The 17943-nt window shown below is 52.3% G+C and overlaps 2 protein-coding genes across 3 annotated transcripts; both read right to left on the reverse strand.

Annotated features, from left to right (window-relative positions):
* Positions 1-21: 21 nt before the first annotated feature.
* Positions 22-10464, reverse strand: DHX38 (DEAH-box helicase 38). Of its 2 annotated transcripts, XM_087940768.1 has the most exons (26): positions 10075-10464; positions 9828-9994; positions 9648-9758; positions 9369-9540; positions 9139-9257; positions 8977-9053; positions 8365-8520; positions 8055-8216; positions 7861-7968; positions 6464-6579; positions 6240-6377; positions 5769-5955; positions 5438-5627; positions 3902-4038; positions 3710-3820; positions 3516-3632; positions 3070-3177; positions 2882-2994; positions 2557-2765; positions 2306-2460; positions 2068-2223; positions 1849-1983; positions 861-986; positions 656-751; positions 301-422; positions 22-208 (listed from the first exon to the last, which is right to left on the reverse strand). In XM_087940768.1, the coding sequence occupies exons 1-26, from the start codon at positions 10395-10397 to the stop codon at positions 124-126; spliced, it is 3696 nt and encodes a 1231-aa protein (XP_087796894.1). In that variant the 5' UTR covers positions 10398-10464; the 3' UTR covers positions 22-123. The 2 variants fall into 2 exon arrangements, with proteins under 2 accessions (XP_087796894.1, XP_087796893.1); XM_087940767.1 differs by having other exon boundaries at positions 9648-9994; positions 10075-10446.
* A 1560-nt stretch (positions 10465-12024) lies between these two features.
* DHODH (dihydroorotate dehydrogenase (quinone)) lies at positions 12025-17916 on the reverse strand. The gene is made up of 9 exons (XM_026719819.2): positions 17521-17916; positions 17202-17411; positions 16923-17122; positions 16749-16831; positions 14282-14469; positions 13799-13912; positions 13488-13641; positions 13256-13415; positions 12025-12526 (listed from the first exon to the last, which is right to left on the reverse strand). Exons 1-9 carry the CDS (start codon positions 17536-17538, stop codon positions 12472-12474), a joined length of 1182 nt encoding a protein of 393 aa, XP_026575604.1. The 5' UTR covers positions 17539-17916; the 3' UTR covers positions 12025-12471.
* Between the last annotated feature and the right edge of the window lie 27 nt (positions 17917-17943).

Genomic DNA, 17943 nt, shown 5'->3' on the forward strand with positions numbered 1-17943 from the left:
AAAAGACCCAACAGCCACCAAAACAGTCCAGGAGCAACACTGTTTATATAAACAATAAAATGATATCCTGATCTCGGCAGCAGAGACAGCGCAAAGCTATATATAATGCAGAGATGTCCATGGCTAGAGGCCAAAGCGAGCTGGGGTATGGCGAGGTGTGGCAAGCTGGCCTTGCTCCTTGCGCCCTGGTGTATAAATCTTTGTGGACCTGCAAAAAGGGGCACAAACGAAAGACTGAAGAGAGCAGACTATGCCAGGCTCAGGACTTCTCCTCTGGAAGAGGAGGCCACCAGGTCATACCTGACGCTGCCCATCGGGTTACAACGCTCCTGTTCTTCTCTGCGAGCACGGAGCTGCTCTTCCGCCAGAGCCATCTCTTCTTCCATGGCAGAGGCTTCTTCCTTGGCTCTCCGCCGGCTCTCCTGGAACACAGCAAGCAGCCATGCGAGATTTCATCCATCTTCTTCCATCTTGCTTGACTATGAAATGTGGCCCAACCCAAACACTGCTACACAGATTTGATGTCTGTATCTTGGTTAAGAGCAGCAGCATTGAAGTATTTCCAAGCAAGATCCGAAGCTTGCTGAAATCAGAGCCGGCTGGCTTTATTTCGGAGCCACTAGATGACCCCCCACCCCCAGCAGTTCATTCTTACCTGACGAGACTTGCCAGCATGCTTGATACTGTAGAACATGGGCCCCAATTCAGCCAGCCATTCCCCGTCCACAGCTGTGACGCACTGCATGTACTCCTGCAGGGTAAAGGCAGAGGGGAGGGAGCCGGTAATGGAGAAGAACGGATCTGCCCACACTTGCCAGCATCATCAGCTGCAGGCCCCCTTCTCCAGAGCATCCGCTCACCTTGGTGGTCATCACCAGTTCATGGTAGACGATATAGTCGGGGGTGTAGCCCATCCCAAAAAGCGAGCTGGTGGGGTGCAAGTGGCAGCGCATCCCTGTGCGGATGTTGACGTATTCCCCGATGCCCTGCAGCAGAGCAGGAAGGTCAGTGTTGCCTGGCCCCAGTTCCCCCACAGGCTTCCCAACTGCTTTAGGAAGTCCACCAGAACAACAGCCAGCAGACACCAGGGGAAAGGAGGGGGGTGGGGGGGCACGTGGAAAATCTGTAATTAATCCTCCGTGTTGAGACGGGATCCGTGGGGTTTGGAATATGGCGTTCCAGAACATTCCTTCATGGACTGGGTCCAGGTTACCCGAGGGACCACCTGGCAGAGAGGGCCATAGGGTCCATCTGTGAAGGGTCCCAGGAGTGAGGCCTTCTCTGCCACGGTGCCCACTTTATGCAGCATTCTCCCCACCCCCAGCATCCCTCAAGTTAGTTCTATGCCTGTTGATATACAGGGATGCCCTCAAAACCTGGTTGTGTCATCAGACCTGGGTCTCAAGAAACTCAGACCCTTTCTAAAGCGGCTTGGTTGCGCTCCGTGTGTGTGTAGTTTGATTCTTAATGATGAATGTTTATATTTTTATAATTTGTAACAATTTTTTTACATTGTGGTTTATTTTTTTCTGCTACCAAGAGTCACTTCCAATGTATATAAATTTGATTGATCGACTAATTAATTAATTGGAGCTTCCTTGGTGCTCATGCTGGGCAGAATCCAGACCTGGCCTGCATCTCCTGAGGCTCACAAGGAAGTGAATCTGGCTGAGGAGGATGAGAAGGAGAATGAGCTCAGCAAGTTGCAAGGCAGCCTTATGATGGGGTGGAGGTTAAAGCCGCTACTCCAAATACACAATAGATGGAGGAGCAGGCCGCTACACAAAAGGCCCTGCTCTGCAACCGACAGAAGCAAGGGAGCCACGCAGGGAGCCAAGAATCCCTCACCTTAAGTTTTGCAGCCTGGTGAAAGTAAGCAGCACAGATGCATTTGCGAACCACGTCCCAGTCGGTGCCGCAGGAAGCCAGGCTCATGTGTTGCTGCACCATGATGTCCTTCAGCTGCGCTCGCACTTCGCGCACCTGGAAGGCAAGAGCCAGAGCAGGTTCAGCTCCATTCACGGTCACTCTGCACCTGGAGACTCTTGGGCCGGCCCCAACACCCACCTTGCGCATGGCCTTGGCATGAATGAAGTGCTCATTGCACCAGAGTGTTGAATAACTGTTATTTTTCCACTGCAGATAAACATTCAGGTAAGTCAAGTGGTCGCTCTCGGGAACAGCAAACTTCTCTCGCACCTGGTCGCTTTCTTCCTCCCGACCCTGCAGAGAGACGGCAGAAAGAAACGTGACAGACCAGGAAGTCCATTCCTGAGAGCAAAGACCAAAAGAATCCCTGACCCACCTTTGGCCGGTAAAAAATGGCTGGAACGGAGAGCATAGAGACAATCAGCAGGATCTCAGAACTGCAGCCCATGTCACAAGAAACGATCAGCATCTTGGAGAGGGCTGGATCGAGGGGAAACTCCACCATCAGACGTCCAGTCGATGTCAGACCACCTGGAGGGACAATGATCTTCTGAGTCAAGCCCCCCACCCCACCCCCTTAGAAGCACAAGTCCCCCACATACGTGAAAAGGGTCGTTCCAACCCAACCTGTGTTATCAAGCGCCCCAAGAATCCACAGCTGGTACATTGAGTTGAGCATGTTGTCTTCTGGAGGGGGATCCATAAAGTGGAACTGTAGCAGGTCCTGGACCCCTAAAGACTTGAGAAGCAGGACTACATTGGCCAGATTTGTACGCTGGATCTCAGGGACAGTGGTGGTCAGCAGTTCATTCTTGTAGGCACTCTGGGTGTAGAGTCTGCTCGGAAAAGAGAGCAACCACCTCAGTGAAGCAGCCTTGGCCACAGCGGGAGATCTGGCAGCTGCAGTGCCCACTCACTGCAAGGAGAACCCTTGGATACGTACAACTCCTACCTGAAACACTGACCTGGGCCTGTCCTTCCAGCTCGGCCAGAGCGCTGATTTGCGTTAGCCTGGCTGATTGGATAGATCTGCAAGGCATCCATGCCAATCCGTGGGTTGAAGACCTGAGACGTAACAAGTAGGGTAAGTCGGAGCTTCATACCTAGGACCTTATTCTTTTCCTAAGCAAGCTTCCTTACCTTCAGCTTACAGTATCCAGAGTCGATCACAAACATGATCCCATCAACTGTTAACGAGGTTTCTGCTATATTGGTGGCCACAATACACTTCCTGACTCCATCTGGTGCCTGCCAAGAATCCAAATTTCAAGATGCAGCTATCAATCCATCATCAACCGAAATGCTCAGCTTCCCCCAAGGAAAGGGCTGAGGTGGTGGCTTTTGATTCCAGCATCTTTGCTTTCAGAAGTCCTATAAAGGCTTGAATTAGCAACCCCTTTGACTGAAATGGCCTGTATCCACAGCTCCTGAGAAGGCTACTTTCTACTTCCAGGACTCTTGGGTTGCTTGCCAACTATTCTACTCATCTTGAGCTTGGGCGAAGCCACGATAGAAGCTTCAAGCTTCCTGTTACCATTGCCAAGTAAATCCAAGATTGTCACTAGTGGAAAGGCAGCAGGCTATACCTTCTGGAAGATCTTGGCCTGCAAATCTGAAGGTAGCTGAGAGTAGATCGGTAGCACAGCCAGAGCAGGAGCGTTTTCCAGCTCTTCCAGATGTTCCACAATCTGCTCAGATGTAACCTGCAAGATGAGGTGAGCCAAACATGTGCATTAGGGGGCTGACTAGGATCTTAAAACACTCCCACAGATGGACTCACCTCAATGTCCTCCTGGCCTGGCATGAAAATGAGGATATCTCCAGGGGCACTGGAAAGGTGGACCTGCAGGGCCTGCTTCACTGCTGCCTCCACATAGTCTTCTTGTGGAGTCTGAAAGAGCAAAAAGGAGTCTGACACACCCATCCAGATGTCACCTGGATGGCCTGGTCTAAGCTTCTGCTTACCCCATACCTTGCTAAAGAGAACGTCAACAGGAAATGTGCGGCCTGGAATGTGGAAGATGGGCACATTTCCAAAGAAAGACGCAAACTTCTCTGCATCCATGGTGGCCGAGGTAACAATCAGCTTGAGATCTGAGCGCCGGGCTACTACCTATGAAAGGACAGGATTGTTGTCAAAGAATGATATGAAAATCCCAAATGACCCCCTTTGCTCATTTTGCGTCTTTTTTTTCCTTTTGCCCAATGAAAGTTTCAGAGTGAAAGCATTTGCTTCTCCAGGGATTCCCCACTTCCATTTCCTAACTAAAGAAAATGCCCATCACGGCTACTTATGTAAGAGGTTGCTTCTGCTCAGCTGCATTTTCGCAACCCTCAATATAATAAAATGTTGAAATGGGCAGCCATTGAACTTTTAACCAATTGTGCTCACCACTAAACCTGACCCAGCAGCACTTCAGAGAGGCTGGTTGGACTTTAGGAGGAGTTCCTAGTCGTTTGTGGAGCAAAGAATTATTCTGAAGATTGTACTAAAACACCCTGATGGAGAAAGACCTAAACAAGGACAAACACCTATTCAGCAGGGACCTTGGAGGTCTTCTAGTCCAAGCCCCTGCTCCGTACCATACTATATTTAAGAAGCAACCCTCAAAACTTGCTTCAAATAAGCCCGTTGATATAAAGAAAAGATGCGGCCTATGGGAATGGAAAGGGAAGAAGCCTCACCCCCAGCTGTACAGGGGCTGGAACAAGGGGTTCAGAAGGGACCCTCCCTGAGTTCACCAGCTGCAAAGACACTCAAGACTGTGTTAATGTAACCTTACAATAAAAGAGTAAGCTCCTCTGGTCTGCTCTGAAGGAACAGCATCTCTAGAGGGCTCTGGGTTGCCCACCTGCTGCAATGCTGTGCATACCTGCTGAATGGCTAAAGGCTGTAGGAGATTGGCAATTACAGCTTAAGCAGGTGAAGGACCAGAGTAGGCCCAGGGCCACTTTCATTAAAATACAAGCAAGGAGCTCTTTATCCCTCAGTCCTCAAAATGGATGCTCCACATTGGCAGCTTTTTCAACAAGAAGTTGGCCCTCTTAGGATAAAATCAAAGGGGGCTTCAGATGTGCAACTGGAAAGATGCAACGTGGGCAGTTCAGGCAGTTGTGGGCAATGCAGGATCAGGTGGCCGGCTTCTGTGCCCCAGTGCTTCCGCCCACCACCCCCAAGAGGAAGAAAAGCTGCGGCTGCTTGCTCACAACAGCCAGATAGTCCGCCACCACCACCACCACCAATCAGCTGGCCATACTCAGCCCCCCACCCCTTCTGTGGGGCTGGTAATTTTCCTTTACCTACTAAGGGTCAATTTCAACCTGAGTCCTTCTAATCCTAGCCCCACCTCCTATCTACTCTTCGATACTCTGCGCACACACACACACAGCAGATTTAGGTTGTGTTGATCATGGAAGAGGCGAATGAGCCTGGGGACTGGGACGTGTTCTTTTGTTTCCTCCACTACAGGAACCCTGCCAGAAACCCCAGGCAAAGCCCACCAGGCACCTACTTCTCGTAGGAGGCCGAACAGCACATCCGTGTTGAGCGAACGTTCATGAGCCTCGTCCATGATGATGGCGCTGTAGTGGTCAAGATCAGCCTCACGCAGAGACTCCCGAAGCAAGATCCCGTCCGTCATGTACTTAATCACGGTGCTCTCTGAAGTGCAGTCCTCAAAGCGGATGGCGTAGCCCACCTGGCCCAGGTACAAGGTCCACAGGTGGAACTCACCAAGCAGGCCAGAAATGGCCCAACCCCCACAGCCCTTGGCCGGCCTCCGAGTGAAGGAAGCTGACCCACAGTCTCGGCCAGATGCCCCACAGCTTGCAGCACTTACCTCCTCCCCAAGGGCCACGTCCATCTCTTCACTAACGCGTTTGGCCACAGACATGGCCGCCACTCGGCGTGGTTGTGTGCAGCCAATCATGCCATAGTCTGTGTAGCCGTCCTCATGTAGGTACTGTGTCAACTGTGTTGTTTTGCCACTGCCCGTCTCTCCCACCACAATCACAATACTGTTATCTCTGTCAGGAGGAGGCAGCAAGCAGTCACTGGCTGCAATGATACAGCATAAACACCCTCCACACCCTCCTGGATTTTTCAATTTGCAAAATGCCTCAACATTCCACACACTGTTTAATACAGGCATTCTGCATCGTTTTATTTGCCAGGGCCTATGCCAGAATCTACTGGATTCTCGACAGCGTTACACTGGCTTCAGTAAGACAGCTGCCGTCCCATCCCATTGTCTGTTCCAAGAGAAATCTTGGTGAAGGCTGGAGGAGGGAGGGAGGAAGGGCATGCAGACCTGACAACTGTCAAAAGCTCTTGCTGAACAGCAAAGATGGGCAAGTACTGCCTCTGCTCCACAATCGACTTTTTCTTGGCAAACTCGCTGCTTGCCTCACTCTTCTCTTTCACGTGTCCAGCAAATTTCTGTTCTGTCCTGCAAGCAGAGAGTTCAGAGCACTTCATCCCTCGTCAGGTCACTCCCCTCCCCACCCAGGCCTTTACAAGTGACCTCCGTCCTACCTGTAATCCACCGTGCCATCTTCGGCCAGGACTTGCCCTGATTCCTCCTCCTCCTTCTTTATACCCATTATGTTCCCAAGTTTTGTACCTGCCAGCTCCCAGTGCCTGTGCTGGGCCTACAAAAGCAACATCAAGCAGTTACGCCTGTTTTGGTGCAGTTCTGCAAAATCATAAGCCTAGTAACAAGAACACCTGCAGTGGTAGAAATCTCTCACCAAACAAGAAATCAAGTGAATGTAGCTGCACCGACTATAGATCAAAGCCAATGAAATGAGCTGTCCCTCAACAGACACAGGCCCCAAAATGCCCTTCCAAACCACAGTTCTGTTCTCAAGGCTAAAGGTCAGGTGTGTGGGTGCTATTGGGTGCTATTAGAGAAGAAATACTCCTTTCTTGCCGTTTCTTAAATCCCCTAAGACGGGGTGATGACACATCACAACTTTTTCTCCTTTGCTAAAACAGGGGTGGGCATGGCCAGTGCATGACGCATCTGGCCCGAGGGCCACAAGTTTAACACCGCTGCCCTAAGAGAAAGATCCCACCACATTACCACTGAGATGAGGAAGCTGCGTAGGATCAATTTGAAACAAGTGGCCCCACAGCTGCCTGGCTGCTGAACAAGATGGGACCAGGAAAACCAAACAAGCATCTCTCAAATGATACCTCAAAAGCTTCCCATAAAGAATGCTGCACTGGTAACTTAGATGCAATGCACAAACCGCAGCTCTTCTCTGCTGCAACCCAATCACAGAAAGTGCGTCACCTTCAGAGGCTGCCCCTTGGGCAATGCATTAATCTCCCTGGAAGGTGACAAGAGCCTAGACTTCCTTCCCCAAAGGAGGCTTTGGCTGGCAGCCAGCTGAAGCTGAGCAAAGGTGCCTGACGCTCCTGCTTCCGCCAGTAACAATGAGTCCAGAAAACCTGCTCCTTTGGGGAAAGTGCTACCCCTCCTGGAGGATGGTACTCATTTCTCTCCAGATCAGGGATTCATCATTCAATGCCACCCTCCTCTTGCTTCAGCTTACACAACTGTAGCTGCTCCCCTGCTTTAATAGGTACTACAACCCACTCGAAAGCTGCACCTGCCTTCTCTACTGTTAATGGTTCAGGGGATATTGTATTATTTATTGTGCTTATTATTTTGCTTAAATTCACCTTTATTATTTTTACAAATAACTCAAGGCGCTAAAAATATCTACTGCACCTTCCTCCTTTTATTTACCCCACAACAACCCTTTGTGGAGTGAGGTGGGCTGAGAGGCTGTCCCTAAGTCTGGACTTGAACTCATGCTCTCCTGCTTTCCAGCCTGTGACCTTCACCGCTAAGCCAAACCAGCTCTCCACAAAGGAGATGGGGACCCACTTGCACCCAACACAGCAAGTGACTCAGCCAGCACCTTCTTGCGCTCCTTTTGCTCCCGATGCTTCCGAACCAACAGGCTGCCTTTGCGGGCAATGATAGCCAGGTCGGAGGTGGCATCTTTGACAGGGATGACAGGCTCAGGCTGGAAAGAGTAAAAAAAGGGATAATTTCAAGGCAGCAAAGGTCCACCAGTACTTCCCCCCCCTCCCCAGCACCACCTCACCTGACCTGCTTGGTGAAAACAATGCGCCCATCAAGAAAAGGAGGTACGAGGTTGTGCACTAGGAGATGCACCCTGGCAGCATTATCCTCCTCAAAGTCCTCCTCCACCTCCAGCCGATGTACCACACCACTTGTCAGCATGCGGTTGGTCTCCCAGCGCTCGTTATCCTGCCGAACAGAAGGTTAAATCAGGCAGTAGCCCCCGCTTCCAGGCCAAGCAGGCCTTGGGGGGCTCCCACCAATAGCAGAGAAGAGGGGCCCACTGCTTCTGGGTCACACCCGAGCACCAGGATGCCCCTGCCCTGCCTTGTCCAACCTCATTGATCTGCCTGCGCTGAGCTGAGATGCGTGTCTGCTTTTGCCTCTGCAGGTGCTGCTCGCGCTTCCTCACGTACTCCTCTGAGGAGGCAGCCAGAGGGTTGTGGAACTCATCATAGCCCTCGTCCATCATATACCAGTCCCGGTCAGCTTGCTGAGTAGAGGCAAAAATGGTTTTAAAGTCTCCCCAGATAAAAATTCTGCTGCGCTGTTCATAGCAGGAACACAATAGCCCCACCCCCGCTGCTAAAGCAGCCCTTTCCTCAACACTACAAACAATTGGAAATTTCCTTACATTTACACACACACACACACACACACACACACACACTGCTGCCATTTCACTGTAAGAGGCAAAAAGGGATCTCCAAGCCCCAAGGAGAGGTTTCTTCCTAAGGGTTGGCCAGCTGGAACCAATCTCACCTCACACCCAGAGATGAAACTCCTACAGCCTGCACTTAAGAAAGTGAAAAGCAGCGCCAGCCACCTGAGTCTGTTTACAGGCGGTTTGCTTCGGTCTCCTCCTGAAGATTTTTTGCTCCGTTTCTTCCCTTTCAGCTATTCTGGCTCAAATAGGCAACCACCCCAGGAATTAAAGCTGCCAACTCACCCGCTGATCGTCCTCCCATTGCTGCCGTTCTTCCTCCGTCTCAAACGCAATGCCGTCTTCCCCGTCCTCACATCTCCCTGGAAACAGATCTCGTGAGAGGCCAACTCTACCTTGGTTTAAAGCAAGCCCGGGTCTCTCCCCACTCCACAATCTTTAGCTTACCCCTGCCTCTGGAGAGCCAAGGCGGCCCACCCAAGTGCCTTCGGTTGTCAGCCCACTCGTTGTATTTATACGTAGGCGTGGGCAAAGGCGTCTCCTCAGGACACCTGCTCCTGTTGGACCTGCAAAGGGCAAAGCTCTCTCTCTCAACTCCCGCTGCCCCAACCAGGCCAGGCCTGGCTCAGGCCACCAGCGCAGCGCCATCCACCCACGAGTCTTTGGCCCCGCCGTACCGTTCGCGGTCCCCCCGCCTCTCACTCTCCCGAGGTTGAGCAGGGCTCCGGTGGCTCCGCTCGGAGTCCCGGCAGGAGGGAGCCGGGGAGGGAGACTCCCACTGGGAGCGCCGGGACCCGCTGTAACCACTGTCTTCCTCCTCCCAGCTGGAGTGCGACGGTGTGGCTGCATCTGAGCACCGGGAAGGAGTAAGGAGTGAGTTAGCAAGCCCGTGAGGCGAGGGGCAAAGCCGCCGCGCGCCCCGTCCCCCCGCCAGGCGGGTTCCCAGCGCCAAGCACCTTTGGGCGGCTGCCGCGGGCTCTCCGGCTCGGTCCTCGGGGCGCTCCTGCTCCTCTCCGAAGAACCATCCTTCTCGGCGCGGTCGCTGCGTCGGCCGGGGTCGCGGGTGTCTGCGGAGAAAGGCCGGTGAGCGGCGTGGGCGGAGGGTCCCGCGGGGCCGGCGCCGGTCTCGGGCTCACCTCGGTCGCGCTTGCGCTCCTGATCCCTCCGGCGCTCCTTCTCCTTGGACGAGGCGAAGACGCCCTGCTCCCGCCGCTCGCGCTCCCGCTGCCGGCTGCGCTCCCAAAAGCCCTCGCTGACGCCCCCCGGGTGAGACGGCGTCTCCTCCTGGGCCGAACGGTACTGCCTGCCGGGGAGTGACGGGGGGCTCAGGCGGCCTGTCGGGCGGACCCGGAGCCCCGCCGGACCGTTGCCCGCCCCGCTCACCTGTCCCTGCGCCGCCGGCCGCCCCGCCCCGCCCCGTCGCCCGGCTCCTCTAGCGGCTGCCGAGGCAGCTCGTCCGCGCCCTCCTCGGCGGCCCCGCCGCGGGGCCTCTTGGCGGGCCGGTCCTCCCGCTCGCGGCGCTTCTGGGCGGCCAGCAGGTCGAGGCCCAGCAGAGAGGCGCGCGGCGCCGGGATCTTGAAGACGTGCTGCTCCTCGGCGGCGCTGCGGCGCTTGACCAGTACCAGCCCCCCCACCTGCCCCTCGGGCGCCAGCCCGGCCAGCCGGTGCAGCGAGGCCTCCGTCGCTTCCTCCGCGCGCTCCTCCATGGGCCCCTGCGCGACGCTTTCTCTTCCGGACGCAGCGGGGCCGCGGGCGGCCCCATAATGCCCCGCGGCGGCCTCCCTCTGTCCCTCCTTCCGCCATAGAGCCACGGAGGGCCGTTCTAGCCGCCGCCTTTGAACTTCCTGGGCTGGCCGGCGTTTCACCTATGAAGCTTTGCCCGTATGCGGGCATCGCTCCCGCCTGGCCGGGGCTGCTGCGCAGGGAGCCTTGGCCTTGTCTTGGGCACAAAGCCAGGCGGATCTCTTGGGCCCCTTCCCCAAATGGCCCCTAGAAGACTCTGCGGGCTCCTCGGCGTACTGGACGGGAGCCAAAGGCCGTTCTTACTTTAGACGCGGTTTAGCGCTACTGGAAGACGGCAATCCTGGGAGCGTTTGAAAACCTGGCTTTAGTCCCAACCCGGCGTTGTTTGCCACTGTTTCATGGCGCGTTTGGTGTCGTTTGCAGTTTAGTCTAGGCTACCTGTTGATTTAAAATGTTTCTAGTATTTCCTGGGATTTGGGACTTTGTTACTAAGACATTAAAAAGGCTGATATTGCATTAGCAGTTTAGCATGGCACCTTTGCCACCACCATCTATGGAGTGTAGGAAACCGCATTTTTCCTTTGAACCAAATCCATTCCCTTTGATGTGTAAAAACCAGCCTTTTCAACAGTCAGACGATAGGGCTGTATTCTGAAGGCCTTCAATGTTGCAAGTGTTAACAGAAGCAAACCCAGGTGGGAAAGGAGGACATGCAACCTATTTCAACATCTCTTTTCTCCCATCTTAATGCCTTTGGATTTGTTGCTTTCTGGTGGATCATGTACACTGAAAGGCTGCTGGGGGTTTGCAGTGGTCCGGGAAATCCTCTAAGTTTCTGCAGTTCAAAGAACCCCCAAATCCCACTCCTGGCGGGCCCTGACCACCCTGCCCCACCCCACCCCACCCAGGAGTCCCCATGTGTCCCGTTTTGGATGCAGGTAAGTGCAGAGCCCGCACAGAGGCTCAGGGAGGGCGAAAAATGGGCCTCCCGGAAGTTCAGGAAGGCCGGAAACAGCTTGTTTCCAACTTCCAGAGCGCCTCCAGAGCCCAGGGAGGGCAAAAAGCACCCACCCACCCCCCCGCACAGGAGGCAGACTAGGCCACGCCCACCATGGCCATGCCCATCCAGCAATCGGGCAGAGAACCCACTGCTAAAATTTTGAAGCCCACCCCTGAATGTATCATTTCTGCACCCTAGGTAAAGACTTGACACACACATCCCTTCCTTTAATAAAGTATTTTTCACTTCGCTTGAAATACTTGCAGTTTTTTGGGAGGCTGAAAAAGCCATTTTTCAGATATTGTTTCTCAAATTCAGGGAGTATGTTTTTTCCCCAGCTCCATGACACTCAAGTACCTGAGCTTCAAAAGCAACACTAGATATTTTTATAGTTTTGTATGCTACCCAGTACACTGGATTTGAGCAGCCAATAAATTTAAGATATTTTGTTACCAATCCCTTAACTGATTAATTTTTGAAGCAGTTTACCTGGTGCAAAGCACACTTTCTTTAAAGGACTCAGCATGTTGTATTGCCCTAGATAGGCTTAGAGACATGTTTCAAAACAAAATTAAGTAAGTTCCAGAGGAAACAATCTCAGTAATATTTTATTTTTAAAAACTGTTGTGTGCCTTCTCCAAAACAACTTCTGAATAACAAAATTGGTTTCCTCTACTCAATATGGTACAGACCTCCCAACCTTATGGGGGAAAGAGACTGAGATTCAACCAAAGGGAACACTGATACTATATTCCTCGCCGACTTTACCTTCTTGTGCTGGGGTACTGCTTGCGTCGGTCTCATCACATCAGGAGAGCTTCTTTAGCTTTTATGCTTCCCCAGGAGAGGATGTATGATAACAAACATCTATTTCCCACTTACATGCCTTTTTTTAAAAAAGGTCTAAATTCCCCCCAACATCACTAATGAAGGGCAGGAAGTGGCCAGTGGATGTCCAGTGACACATGTCCTCTTTTGCTGCTGGTCCAGGGAGCTCCTGGGTCCCTTTTGTTACACTAATCCTTGGCCAGGAATCCTCAAAGGCTGTGATCCGCTCCCACAGCATCTTGAACACTCTGGAATCCTTGTTCTCTGCTCAAGGCAAATAAAATTATGTGAACTCTTCTGTCTCTTGGGGATAAAAAGGAAAATATCAATTCTTGGTAAACTGTCTTTCCCTAAATGTTTTTCTTTGCTGCACAAGCTTCACTTCCTTAATTAGTTAATATCCCACACCTGCTTGGTCTGCTTTCTCAAGACCCTAATTCCTTTCAATGTATATTCCTCAGTGCGTACTTCTTACTCTAGTAGTCTCTTCCTCTCCAATGACTCAATTGTACAATCGTTAATTTTCCAGCACTCATTATCCCAATACTGAGTGAAGTTTCTAAAGGAGGGGTGGGGGATTTGCCTTTTTCAGAGTTTCCTAGGAGTTGAGCTCCAGAACATGAACCTTCCCTGCCATTAGGGCTCACCTGGCCTTAGGGGCAATTTTTAAATCAATTAATAAAAGATTTATTAAGTCCTGGTTTCTCCTTGTTTGGTATCCATCCTTTTTTCTAAATTAAGTGTTAGCATGCTGATAAACAGAAACAGGGAATGTCTACTAAGAGAAGCAGTTGTAGAAGGAAGATAGCCTGTTTTTCCCTCTCAGATATTATACAAGAATGCTGATGCAATAATGTGTGCTGCCTTAATCATGATAAAATCTTAATTTCGAAGTAACAAAAACAGCTTAAATCTAATTGTTTTGGAGCAAATGACAGAGTCTAATATTTTAGATCTAACCATGGGCCAAAAGATACATAGCTTTCCACTTACCTCAACAGGGCCTCAAGCTCCTGCTTTATGGTACCCACCACAGGAGGTCCGTGGTATGTGAGGGCTGTATACATCTGGACCAAGGAGGCCCCTGCCCGTATTTTCTCCAAGGCATCCTGGCCAGTGCAGACTCCACCCACTCCAATGATTGGTATTCGCCCTAAGAGAAGGAAGCATTTATAGAAAAGGAAACTGGTATCACTGCCTCTCATGCCTCTTTTCATCTCATTACCTTGGGTGAGAGAATACATGTCGCTGACCATCTGGGTGGAGAGCTGTCGTAAGGGAGCTCCACTTAGTCCCCCCACTTCATTGCAAGAAGCCCCACGAAGGCTCTCAGGACGGCTCACGGTAGTATTAGTTACCACCAATCCATCAATGCCCAGCTGGAAAAGGAGACCAAAAGAAGAATTAGATGGTTCCCAGTTCCAATCCTTGGGGGTGAAGATGCCACTGACCGGCAGCATGCAGACAGAACAGAGCAGAGGCTGCCTGAGTCAGAGGCTCGTGAAGGGAATGATGGCCTGCCCTAATGCTCAGTACCTCACTCACAATCCAGGCAATGTCCAGTTTCTCTTGGCTTGTCAAGTCTGGTGCAATCTTCACCAGCACAGCCGGTCTGTGCTTACCTGGGAGGGAATCCCGCTCAGCAAGAACCTGCCAGAAACAAGATGATACTTAAGCTCCAGGCCTCGGCCATCTCTTCAATGGGCAGAACAAGACCAGCACACAGAGAGCTCACAATAAGGTGAGATGCTCTTGGGAAGGAGAGGAGGAGGAGCTGTACTCAAAGAAGCTGCTTCTAATGCTAATGGGAGACCAGATGACAGCAAAAATGGCCACTCTGGGAAACAGGCATTCAGTAACAATGGGTGGCCTTATTCCCCAATTGGGGCCTGACATTCTTTCCGAGAGTACTCAATGAGTACAAGTGGACAGCACCTCAAAGTGTGTGCCAGTCTGCTGGGCACAGAACACGCCAACAGATTTGAAGGAAGAAATTTCAAGGCCAAGGCAGGACCCTACCTTGGTAAGTAGGAGGTGCAAGTCTGCTCTGCTCTGCAGAGCCCGCAATCCTGGTGTGTTTGGGCTGGAAACATTCACCACCACATAATCAGCTAGTGGACCCAACACGCGAACTCCTGCAACGTAGTCGGCAGCTGCATCCACAGAACACTTGTTCTTGCCCAGATTTATGCCAAGGGGCATTCCCGCTAAAACCAAAGAAAATACCATGGAACAGTAGCCCTGAAGGCAGAGGCGTGTCTCTGTTGTCCAGTAATTTATCACCTTTGGTTTTGGGTGGGGTTGTACTACGCCACACAGACCCCATGCATAAACCGGGGTCCTTTTGGATTTACAGTTCCTGCTGGAAGAGCAGGTGGCAACTATGGCCAGGAGGACCTTTGCTCAACTTTATGTTGTGTGCCAGTTACACCTTTTCCTAAATAGGGAAATAGGGAGGCTTTCCGGTCATTCATGCTCTATTGCAAAGTGCTCTACATGGGGCTACCCTTCAAAAACTGTATGGAAGTTTCAGCTGACGTAAAAGGTAGCTATGCCGTTAGTTGTAAACATTGGCAAGATTCCTTAACCCAGTGTGCCCTTGCCCAGATAGGATCTGAGTGGGAAAGATAGATTAGTGTTTATTTATGTATAAACAAGGAGACACCCCTTTGGACACAGTGAGAGACTCCTTAAAAAGGTAGGAAATCACTTTATACAGGTAATCCTCGACTTACAGCAGTTCATGTAATGACAATTTAAAGTTACAATGGCACGGAAAGAAGTGACTAATCACCATTTTTCATACTTATGACCATTTCAGCATCCCCACTGTCATGAGATCAAAATTCAGATGTTTGGCTACTGGCTCATATTTATGACAGTCCCAGTGTTCTGGGGTCATGCGATCAACTTTTGTGACCTTCTTATAAGCAAAGTCAATAGGGAAGCCGGATTCACTTAACAACTGTGTTAACTCGCTTACTAACTGCAGTGATTCACTAAACAACTGTGGCAAAAAGTGTTATGAGGCAAAATTCACTCAACTATTTCACTTAGCAACAGAAATTTGGGAGTCAATTGTGGTCATAAGTCAAGGGCTACCTGTGTAGAGTTCAAACATATGTTTGGAATGTATTCTTTTATTGGTTAGTATCATTTGACTTGTCTGTGATCTTGCGAGCATGCTCAATAGCTTTATATGTACCATATAACATTTTACAGCACCCCATAATATTCAGTATGATCTTGTTAATGGTCAATTTCATATTCAGGAGGTGTGTTTCCCACATTATAATCAATTCACAAGTTACTAGAGTTCAAATCTTTGCACACATCTTGCCTTTAGCAAATTCTGGTTTATATCAGAAATCACATTCTTGTTACTTCAAAGAACAGAAATATTAATCAAAAGCACTCCTACTGAATGCAAACATTACTCAAATAGCCCCTCTCCTGCTCCCATCAGTGAAATTCTGGATACCCCCAAAGCGTGCATGTAATAATTCTGCTCCACAAGCTGCACTGGGTGCCAGCTTTCTTCCAGGTCCAATTCAAGATGTTGGTTATAATTTATAAAGCCCTGCATGGCATGGGGTGAGGCTACTTATGTCCACTACCTCAGCCTGTCCCATCTGGTCAGCAGTGAAGTTATGGTGTAGACCTGTCAAAGAAATCCAACCGGTGGGGTCTAGGAGAACCTTCTTTGCTGTTGCCCCTGCCACGCTTGTGGAATATTCTCCTTCTGGAGATGAGACAGACCTCCACTCTCCAGGCCTTCCAAAAGTAAAAACATGTGCTCTTGCATGGAGACCTCAGAGCAGCACACACCTGTGCAGCTGGTTGGTACCCTGAGAGCTCTCCCTTCACCTTTTAAACTAATTTCCAGAAGATTGTAATTGCCCTTGCCTCCTTTTAGTTCCAAATTTCTAAACAAACCTGGGAGTAAGAAGAAATTTCCTGACAGTGAGAAAAATTAACCAGTGGAATGCCTTGCCTCCAGAAGTTGTGATTGTTTAATCACCGGAGGTTTTTAAGAAAAGATTGGATAGCCATTTGTCTGAAATGGTCTAGGAAGCAGCCCTCAACCTTTCCAGCCCTGTGAACCACTGGCAGCAAGGGGGGGCGGGGGGTTAATTGTCACACTTGCCACTTGTGCAAATGCAGCTTCAGCCAGTCACTTTGCTTGCCTAGTCTGGTTCCAATGGTGCGCAGCCGGCATTGGACTGCAACCCAGCAGTTGGGGGCCCCTGGTACAGGATCTTCTGCTTTAGCAAGAGGTTGGACCAGAAGGCCTCCAAGATCCCGTCAACTCTGTTATTTTCTAAGCTTTTAATTTTTAAATGCTGCTTCTCTATTTCAGCCTTTTCTAGTACATCAATCCCTCCCTGAGGGAGACGAGTAGTTAAATAATGTGAATAAGCAAACAGTCGGGGTGGGGAAACTTGGCCCTCCCTGGGTTGCCCCAAAGGCCCGAGCGCTGCCTCACCTTTGCTGAGCCGGTGCTGAGCGATTCGCCGGGCTCGGAGTCTGCGCTCCACCACGGCGTGGCCCTGGCTGTTGAACCCGTACCTGTGTGGGCACAAGAGCTTCAGGGGCCTTTCCTCCGCCGGACTAGCGGAAGCGCTGCCCACACCCACGCCCCCACGCCCGGAGCGCCCACCTGTTAATGATCGCTTGGTCTTCGGGCAGCCGGAAGACCCGCGGCTTGGCGTTGCCTTCCTGGGGCTCCGGCGTGACGCTCCCCACCTCCACGAAGCCGAAGCCCATCTTGAAGAGCCCGTCCACCGCCTCCCCGTGCTTGTCAAACCCAGCGGCCAGCCCCAGCGGGTTCCGAAACCGCCGCCCGAAAGCCCGGACCTCCTAAGGGGAATCCCGGGAGAAAAGCTCAGGCCCTGCCGCCCCTCGCCCTCCGCGGCCCCAGCCCCGCCTCCCTCCGTACCAAGATCTCCGAGTCGGCCGGGCCGGGCCGGGGCACGAAGCCCAAGGCGAGCAGGCGCACCGCCAGCCGGTGGGCGGTCTCGGGCCCCACCACGCGCTGCAGGCCCGGCATCAGCCACTGGCGGTAGAAGCGCTCATCGCCGCTCGCCACCAGGTGCGCGGCAAAGATCAGGCCGCCACCCCCGAGGACCACGGCGGCCTCCTTCAGGCGCTGCGGGGAGAGAAGCGGAGCGTCAGGCCCGTCCCGAGGCAGCCGCGCGGCTCCCCGCCCTTCCCGCCCGCGCCCCTCGGGAGCCGGCGCTGGGAACGGCCTCGCTCACCCGCCGCGCGGCGGCCATGGCAGGCGCTCGAGGGGCGTTTCCGGCGGGCCGCCGCTTTCTCCCACGCGCGCACGCGGGCTGACGAAGCGGGTGCGGAGCTCGGGGGGCCCGGAGCCGCCCTAGCGTGGTGACGTCAGACACGCCGCCAGGCTCCGGCCGCCGAGCACAAACGAGGCTGCAAAACTGGGGTTCCCCATGGAGAGGGAGGCTGCCTTCTCTTCCCGCATTCCAGGCGAAGGTTCAGCCTCATCCTCGGGGAAAGCGGCAACGCTTCCTTTCGGCAAGGAGAAAGTCAAGGCAGCCGGTGCAAGTCAGGAGCCCCCGAAGAAGCGGGAGCCTGACCCGCTTCTGCCCCGCCGCAGCGATGCTCTCCGGCACAGGCCACCCTCTGCTTTCCCGGAGACCCATTCCCTCCTCCTAGGG

The sequence above is a fragment of the Pseudonaja textilis genome, chromosome 11, assembly GCF_049901715.1.
Source record: "Pseudonaja textilis isolate UNSWEBS1 chromosome 11, rPseTex1.2, whole genome shotgun sequence".
NCBI classification, from domain to species: domain Eukaryota; kingdom Metazoa; phylum Chordata; class Lepidosauria; order Squamata; family Elapidae; genus Pseudonaja; species Pseudonaja textilis.

Excerpts from the sequence above, each read along its gene's own strand:
- DHX38 (XM_087940767.1), bottom strand. The coding sequence starts at position 10,397 with ATGGAGGAGCGCGCGGAGGAAGCGACGGAGGCCTCGCTGCACCGGCTG. Across the intron at positions 9,258-9,368 it reads AGGCGGGGGGACCGCGAACG|GTCCAACAGGAGCAGGTGTC; the intron begins GTACGGCGGGGC and ends TGCCCTTTGCAG. Across the intron at positions 2,995-3,069 it reads CTGGATACTGTAAGCTGAAG|GTCTTCAACCCACGGATTGG; the intron begins GTAAGGAAGCTT and ends GTTACGTCTCAG.
- DHODH (XM_026719819.2), bottom strand. Across the intron at positions 13,913-14,281 it reads TGCACCTCCTACTTACCAAG|GTTCTTGCTGAGCGGGATTC; the intron begins GTAGGGTCCTGC and ends TGTTTCTGGCAG. Across the intron at positions 13,642-13,798 it reads TTGCCTGGATTGTGAGTGAG|CTGGGCATTGATGGATTGGT; the intron begins GTACTGAGCATT and ends CTCCTTTTCCAG.